The sequence below is a fragment of the Micropterus dolomieu genome, linkage group LG07, assembly GCF_021292245.1.
Source record: "Micropterus dolomieu isolate WLL.071019.BEF.003 ecotype Adirondacks linkage group LG07, ASM2129224v1, whole genome shotgun sequence".
Classification (NCBI taxonomy): Eukaryota; Metazoa; Chordata; class Actinopteri; order Centrarchiformes; family Centrarchidae; genus Micropterus; species Micropterus dolomieu.
The window spans coordinates 15,365,295-15,373,799 of record NC_060156.1 but is presented as its reverse complement, the minus strand read 5'-3'; the positions used below and the strand labels follow the sequence as shown (position 1 = coordinate 15,373,799).

General features: G+C 40.4%; 1 protein-coding gene across 1 annotated transcript in view; it reads left to right on the top strand.

Annotated features, from left to right (window-relative positions):
• Positions 1–4,838: 4,838 nt before the first annotated feature.
• Positions 4,839–8,505, top strand: part of gpm6bb (glycoprotein M6Bb) — a 28,329-nt gene continuing 24,662 nt past the window's right edge. The window contains exon 1 of the mRNA XM_046054288.1: positions 4,839–4,965. Within this exon, the coding sequence (XP_045910244.1) occupies positions 4,962–4,965 (4 nt within the window). The 5' untranslated portion in view covers positions 4,839–4,961. The remainder of the gene's footprint in view (positions 4,966–8,505) is intronic.

Sequence of the window (8,505 nt, the reverse complement as noted above, 5' to 3'; positions counted from 1 at the left end):
AGCATGAGGGATGTCATCACAGATCAAGTCCATGACCACAGTCAGTGCATGCGGACATTCAATTTGTGTGTGTAAACTTCTTTATCATGCTAAATTCCTTCATTCAAAGATGAACTTTTGACTCTTTTGAACCTGCAGCACTACAGTCTGAAACTATAACAACATTTGGAAACCCCTCCATACATTTTGTCAAAGGCCTTTTTCACAGCAGACACTGTGTAGGAAAAGTAGGAAAAGCACAAGTGTTACTAATAACTTGGTTCAAAGCAGCTAAATGGAATAGAGCCATCATTGATTTTATCATGCACACTTGTGCTTTTCCAGCTGTTACTTGCATGCGACTTCATGGTGTTTACAGAGTCAAAGGTCAAAGCCAATGGAGCATAACAGAGATATATCATCATAGTGAGCAAGATTGAGACTTTTGTGAGCAGAAGAATCTAAGGCTAAATCTATTCTCAGTTTCTGCACTTGAGCTCAATATGTAAAAATAACTCAAAATCATTAAAAGTTAAGTCAATATATTTGAAGGTTTATGCTGTGTTAGAACACAACTGGCAGGAGTGCATCTGAACAACTCTTTTTTTTCAGTGTTTTTGTCCTTTGCACCTCGGGCCACCATAAAATCATCCACTAGATGGAAGCAAAGTATTGACATGTATTAAGGCTGCTGTCTATGATGCCATTTGTTCAGTTACTGTAACAATAAAAGCAGTAATGTGCTCATAGGCCACATTTATCAGTGAAACAGTTTCAAACAACATGTAAAATGTGGCCTAAAACACAAAGTTTATCTGCTAGAATTAATAATTTAGTGTAATGTATTCCCTGACCATGGCCACTGCTGTTAGGCCAACATAGGATGGGAGTGGTGAAGGAATTGAGCAATAGTTTACATCAGTAATTAGGGCAATGTTTGCTTGAGAAGAGGAACAAATTCTGAAGTGTATCCATTTTAATATCTTTCCTGTCTTAGTTATCTCCATGTTTCACATGAGCAGGAACGTTTTAACATTCAACGTTCAGCGGATAGTTTCTTCTTGATGCATCCTGTATGCCTAGAGAGTAACAGAGTTGCAGTGACCCAATTATCTCTGGAGGCAGAGTCACGAGGGTGTGCATAGCTGCTCGTTGTTTTTCCATTCCCAAAGTTTAAGTCTGTCTGGTGAGTCCTCCCAAATCTGGCCACTCCCAACTCTTTCCACTCTTAACACCACCAGAAATCAAGGGTCGCAGATGCAACGCAATCTACGGCACTTTTATACTGCAGTTAGACTCTATTTTCTCACTCCATTTCATGCACGTCTATCCACAGGGAATTTTTTAATTCTCTCGTTTTACATATGGGCTTGAGGAGACAACCAGCCTGGATCTAACTTCCTGTCCACCCCACAGCTGTGCGTCGAGCTGCTTTGTGACTGCCGTCTGCCTGGGGCCTCCGGGGTGATAAATTAAATGAGCTCAGCACTGCTTACATGTTCATCACTCCCCCTGACCTGCTGGAGTCGTTCACCACTGTCTGTTTTTGACTCATAAGCACTGGTGATGTTTGTTGAACCTCCAGCAGAGACTGACATATCTACAAAAAACCCTTCCATGAAGTTTATTATGTTAAAACCCCAACTCACTTAATTAGGCCAATTGTAAGATTCAATAAAAGTTGACATATCAGAAATACCCAGTGGTGTTGGGAATTAGTGCAGAAAAAAACACTGGATGAAAGATTCAAACACAAACATACTTTGTCACTAAGTGGCATATGTTTTCAACTTGTAAGCAGGATTTAGTTTTAATAAGCAAGTTGAATAGATTAAACTCTTTTGATAGCCTTTTGAGAGTAGTGGTAAACAATATATTTCATCTATGTTTTTCCGTGCGATGGCAATGTAACATTATTTTCCACCAAATACTAAACCTGATGTTAATTCCACACTAAACCTCATATGTTGCTCACTTCACTCCAAGGTCAAAGTCTCAGGAACAGTTGTATTCTCTGAGTTCAAAGGCGGTTGATTTTTAGATAAAAATACAACACGTGTTATAGTTATTTACATTCTCCCTAGTTTTCTATTGAGTTGTTGTGCTTATGTTCAAATGAGCAATATTCAGTGGGTTTCGAGAAGGTGGGAATTTTCTCTAACCGTTTAGGAACAACTGACACTTGAAAGTCAGCTACGGTTTTCTCCTCAAAGTGTAAACGTGGTACTGAAGTGAAAATATCACCAGCAGCTGTAGCCAGGGTTTATTTATGAGAAATACAATGACAGTGTCTCTGTGACGAAGAATACAGACACAAAGTACAAAAGTACAAAGATGTGTATATAAGAATATGTTATCTGTGTTTGCTGAACCATGGAAAAGTATGTCCATATATAATGAGCGCCCACAGATCTGGCTACAAAACATTTGAGCTGGAAGGAGTTTGTCTGCACCAACCTCCATGAGCCTTTTCAGTAAACGTGTGCAGTAACTGGATGTTTGCTGACGCATTTCTTAACATCTGTTTGCCCTAAGAAAAGTATTTGGAAAAACTGAAGTAATCAATTGGATTATCTTCAGCACACATTCAATACTGGTCTGCAAATCTCCCGGTAAAAGGGACATTTTGCAATGCTTTGTGTTATTTTGAAACTAAAAACTCTTTCAGGTTATTTGATCACCAACTTGAGCAGAGAGGTTTTGTCATTCAAGTTCTGTTATGCAGCATTTTGAGCCGACACATTAAAGAACGCTTTGCAGCCCAGAAATGTCCAACCGGGGAGTTTAACATTTTATCTGATTGCCAACTCTACTCTTACGCTTTAAACCACCTCTCATTTTGAGCCCATTCACGGTGTCTGCCATTTTCCCAGTGGTTTGTAACCATGGTGGCTGTAGTGTTTAGTGCAGCGCTTCAACAGCTTTTCTTTATTTGCAATTAGACGCTGCAGGATTACCTCAGTTTGCCTCCACTGCCTGCCATCATCCCTGTTTCACCGTGCTTACTCTTAATTAGAAACACAACATTAATTAGAACAGAAAAAATTGCTTCAAGAAATATTCGGTCCACATCTGTAACTCCTTATAGTGCCTCTTTGGTAAGAAAAACACAATTACTGTATCTGATACTTTGCCCATATGAGATATTTGGGATATTAGTTTGCACCAATCAAACACTCAATAAATCAGTGGGCTGACAGCTCCAAACAGCTTTGTCCAGGGCCTGATTCAGTGCTGGACAGCAAAACCTGCTAAGTGTCCATTTGTATTCACAAAGTGTTTCCAGAATGTCATTAAAATGGACATTTGTTTTTTTATTTGACCTATTAATTACTAATAAACTAGATGGCATTGCAATCATTGACAAAAAAGCTTTTATTTAGAGAAAAACACAAACTAGCTGCCCTCTTGTGTAAATAATATTTGCTCTTTGCTTGGATTGCTAAGTCTGAACCACAACAAAATCATGAATATCCCCCCAAAAAACACTGAAGGTTTGCGGCAGAATACAGCAGCTGCCAGTGGGTGTATTGCTCTATAAGTGACCATGGCCATATGTACTGTGTAATGTCAGATAAAAAGGCTTTGTGTGATGTGTTTTGTTTTGCCATGGTCCACCCTAATAACAGTTGCATGCCTGCTGTCTGCCAGCTGCCGTGGCCGCTGTAACACCCAGCACAGTGCTGGAATGTTCCCATGCAGATCCTCTATTCACACACTGACTTGCAGCTCATGTACAGTGACTGAAAGAAAGTCAAAAAGCACACTAGAGAGCTCACTGGACCTCCAGTTTATAGAGATTCAGATTTCTACTGTCTTGTGCTAATTCAGCCAAATTCTGTTCTGTACACCTGCTTACTGTATGTGGTGTATAACACAAAGTAAATCATTTCAAAAAATGTATTGGACACTTGATATGTTTGGAGAGCTTATTTGCAGGAATTGCAGATCTGTATTGTTGGGAATCCACACAAGCAGATTTACAGCTGAAAGAAACACAAAGGTGAAAATACTGAAAAAGAAAACCTGACTTTCTGACAGTTACAGCCCCAAAGTGACAGCGAACACAAACAAAAAAGAAAAAAGAAATGTGCACAGTGGATTGAAATTAAAAAATATATATTTACGAAAAAAGGTCGGCATTGTCTTTGCAACTCTGAAGTTGACCAGTTAAATATTTGTCTTTTGGAGGCTTTTGTGTTTGCCATGTTGGGCAGATGCCCTGTTTGGCCATGAAACAACCCATTGAGAGTTGCCACTTGGCCACCAGTGAAAAGATTGGATTGGATTAGGGGGTGCTCAGAACTCCTTGGATACCGGGCAACCAGCACACTGAACTGATGGTGATGGGCATTGTTTCTGTAAAGGCCTCATCTTTGTGAATTTATATCAATCCTCAGAGTTAATTTCAAACATGAGAGATATATTTCAAATCAGACACCTTATGCACCAACATGCATATGTGGATATGCATGTAAGTATGTATGCAAAAAGGGTGACTCTTGGGGTTTTCCCACATATATTGTAAATCTATGTATGTAAAATACATGTGCAACAGTAGATCACTAATGGGTGTACTGATCCATACATGTTTGTGTGCACATATGTATATAAATGGACATGGGTAGATGGGGAGAAGGCGAGTTGGAATTTGATGTTTTGGGGATCTGCATTTGTATTGTACAGTGGATGGATAGTTTTTTGAATCCAGATGCTTAACAGAGTCTGAAAAATACCGTCAGAACAGCAGCAATTGTCTTACAACAGCCCTCTGGATTTTTCACAGATCTATTTCATTAATGGGGTGGGGGGGGTAATCCCCTCTGTGGTGACGTCACACGGGCTGTCTCCAAAGGGACGCAGCGTTGAGTGTTTGAGCAGCCAGGCGGCCAGTGTTCATCCCAGGACGGAACATCAGTGTAGCCGGGGCTCAACCTTCAGCTGATCGCTTAACTTCAGGTGCTTTTGGGAAACTTACAAAAATGGGTAAGTTTTGATTTTTTCTTTTATTATCATCAAATGTTTCAGTCGGCTGTAGCTGAAATACGGATAAAATATTCGCCTTTTCGTGATGACAGCATTCATCACACTTTTTTTGTTGTCGCTCCAACTTTCAGCGCGCCAATTGTTTTAACGTAAACTAAACTTCTACTACTGGTGCTGCAGTTACGGGGCTGTTTACCTGACCCGGTTCTACGAGAATCGGTATTAGAGCAGCCTGCTGAAGCAATTTGAGGAAAGCGATTAGAGAGATTAAGTCTGTCAGGATTCCTGCAGTCAACTCTGTGCGAGCCTGCAGAGGTGTTAAATCCAGATCAACTTGCTGCCTCTACTGTCTCTCCTACTCATGCTTTCAGTTGTTTCTTGTGTTGAGGGTGAACTATTTGATTAAAACTTGCTTTCAACTGGCCACACCTTTCATTATCAGTCTTTGTTGACCACTATTGGTCAGCAGTGATTGATCATGTTCCAGTGTTTGATTATGATTGTCATAAAGATGAAAGTTTGGTATTTCCTAACCAAACTGCAAAGTATGTTCTGCTGGAAAAGAATGACTAAAAATGATTGGAAAACACTGACAAGACAGCCAACATGTTATGTTAGTCAGATGCTCCACATAGCTGAAGCCTGCATGCCCTGTGTTACGCTTGTAATTGCTATCTGAAGGGCTGAGCTGAGACTGTCCCATCTTTAAATCAGTCCCAAGTGTTGGCCATCTGTGCTCCCAATATGGGGATGTATGGGAGGAGTGAGGCGCTCATGCCATGGATGCTTAGTAACTTCTTGCTAACTTTAAGGCTGTGAGACGGTGATAACTGTGGACCAGATGGGATAGTAGGTACACAGGAAAAACACCCAGCTTTCACTCCCAACTGTTCACATCCTGCACCGGACTAGATATTTTACAGTAAAACAACACCAAATGTACACTCAATATTTAATATTTGTAATTCTACCATTTTTGAGTTTGTTTGAGTTTTGCGTTGTTTTCAGGCAGCTTTTATTGACTTGTGTTGTTCGCCTCGGTGCAGCTGAGGCCAATGAAGAACACTCTGTGCGAATGTGTATCAATGCTCATTAATTCGCTCTGAAGCTCTCACAGAGACGTCTTTGTACTCCTAATTTGGGGCTGCTTCTTTGTGTGACTTCAGTGGCTCTTAATGTAGAGAGAGAAATTCACTGATTTGCAAGTTTGAGAGCGGATACCCTGTGAACTAATTCCCCACAGACCCTCTTTCACTGTCTCATAGAGGATATTACTCTGCATGGCAATCGACCTTTGTGCATTGTCCACTTGCTAAAGCTCCCATTTTACATTCAAAGACTCTGCATCGCCCTTTCAGGAGAAATAGTATAGCCTGTTGTTGTGGGCATGAGTAAATTAATTTGCGGACTTGCTAGCTGTAAAAGTTGCCTTTTGTTGTGTCAGAGAAATAGATATCGTACTGCTCTGCTGTGATTTGCTGTGTTTAATGTGAAATAGCTTTGAAAACAGAATATGGATTAAATGTGTGCATGAAGCCCAAAATAAACAGGATGTCTTGAAGCCGAAGCTTGAAGTTTGAAGTGAAGATGTCGTTGAGAGGTTATATGATGTGTTTTGGATTTGATTTTACAGTGACCTTCTCCTCGCAGAGGGGCCACATGTTTTTTAGGGAGTTTCTCCTCTGTCCTTGCGGGGAACGTTTTAACAGAGTATTGGCCTGAGTGAAGGATGTGGGAGGATAACTTGGCGTCAGTCCGCTGAGCTCAATTCAGAGAGATACAGCAAGTAATTTTCCACAAATATCGTGTTAGGTTCTCAGTTAGTCCTGTGACAATTGCCCACCCGACAGTATTTGGCTGCCAAGAGCCTCCTTGTAAACTAAACACATGGGACAAAAGTGTAGTTTCAGTTCTACTTAGATATTGCTTCACTGAGCCAAACATCTAATAAGAAAGTGTTGGCCTGAAGATAAAACTGTTCATGTGGTGATCACATTCTTTAGCAAGAAAAGCATGGCATGGCGCTGCATTGAAAATAATTTTTCCCTTGAGCTATACAGAAGAAATCTGTCAAACATAAGCAACATATATTTTAAATTTTTCACTAAACTTGGTGGTATTTTTTAAGACACATTTGGGTGGGGGGGGTTGAAGCTCTCTTACAGTGTGAACAATTAACCATCTTTTCAACTTTTATAGATGCAATTCAGTTATGTTCTTGACTTTTAAAGCTGTCTTATGGCAGGAGATTGAACTAATCAAATACAGCAAATTATGGACACGACTGTGAACACTGTGCCTGTTCTTCTTGGAGCCAGATCCTGATGGCAAAAAAGGGAAAGTTTTATTTTCCTTATGGAAACTCGTGAACCTTCTAGTCGGAGTGTTTTGTATTCAGCATGGTGGTCTTGTGGAAAAGGTCATCAAGGCTGGATGCAAACCAGATCCAAATGTTACATCATTGTTTTTGAGACTTTCACGAAAAAGACAGTTAATCACAGCTGACAGTTCTGAATGTGTCTAATTTAATATCTTGCTGTAGTTCAGCGGCTCAGCTGTTACGGACTCATGGGTTTGCTAAGTAGAGGCCTTAACCTGATGTGAAATGTTAATAGTCTCTTGATTTTAGTGAAGACTTAATGTTAAAATCCTCTGATTCTGTTCTTTGATTATCCACAAACACAGGAGTTGGATGGTGTCCTTCATAGTGATTTTTACATGTGTGTCTGTGAAGTGGCTCAGGGGTGCATTCCTCCTCAGTCTGAACTCGGAAATCTGGAAAGTGTCTGATTATTTAGCTCACACATCAGCAGTCATCACTGTCACAGACACATGTGGTGGACTGCATGTGCTGTGACCCCGCATCCTGAAACTGAGGAGAGGAAAGACCCATGACTGCAAATGCTGCGCCAGCAGAGGTGTTTTTGCCCTCTCAGAATCAACAACTTGTCAACTGATGGCAGAGCAATAACAGAGAGTTAGATAATTTCCCCCTGCTTTTAATTGACTCATGGCGATATTGTCCTCAGAGGCAAACTGTAGGTCATGCACATGCTTCTCTTTCCAAGAGATGCAGAGTAAAAACACTGGACTGCAAGAATGAGCTGAGAAATTTAACTTTGCTGTTTTGTTTTCTTAGTTTGAATCAAAGCATTCTACTGTTAACTCCAAAAAGATACTTTCCTTGAATGTCCTGAGACGGAATTGTGGTTCAGTCTAAATAAAGTGTGCGCCTACCTTTTTATGACTGATCCTACATTTTTATGTCACCATCAATAATTCCTAAATTGCTTTTCATCTTTGGTTTGCAATCATTAATTACGTTGAATATCCCCTATAATGAGGTAGTTGCTGTCATAGTTGCATGCTTTCTGGGCTTCTTTCCATTTGGCATAGGATATGACTGAGCATCTTTGGTAATTATACAGCAGATGAGGCCCATACAGTACGTTTTGCAACTGTGCAGCTCTGAAAGAGACCCCTTTTACGTAGTTCAATCATCTCCTGCTTCCCTTCCTGCTCAACTTTGTTTCCTCTGAA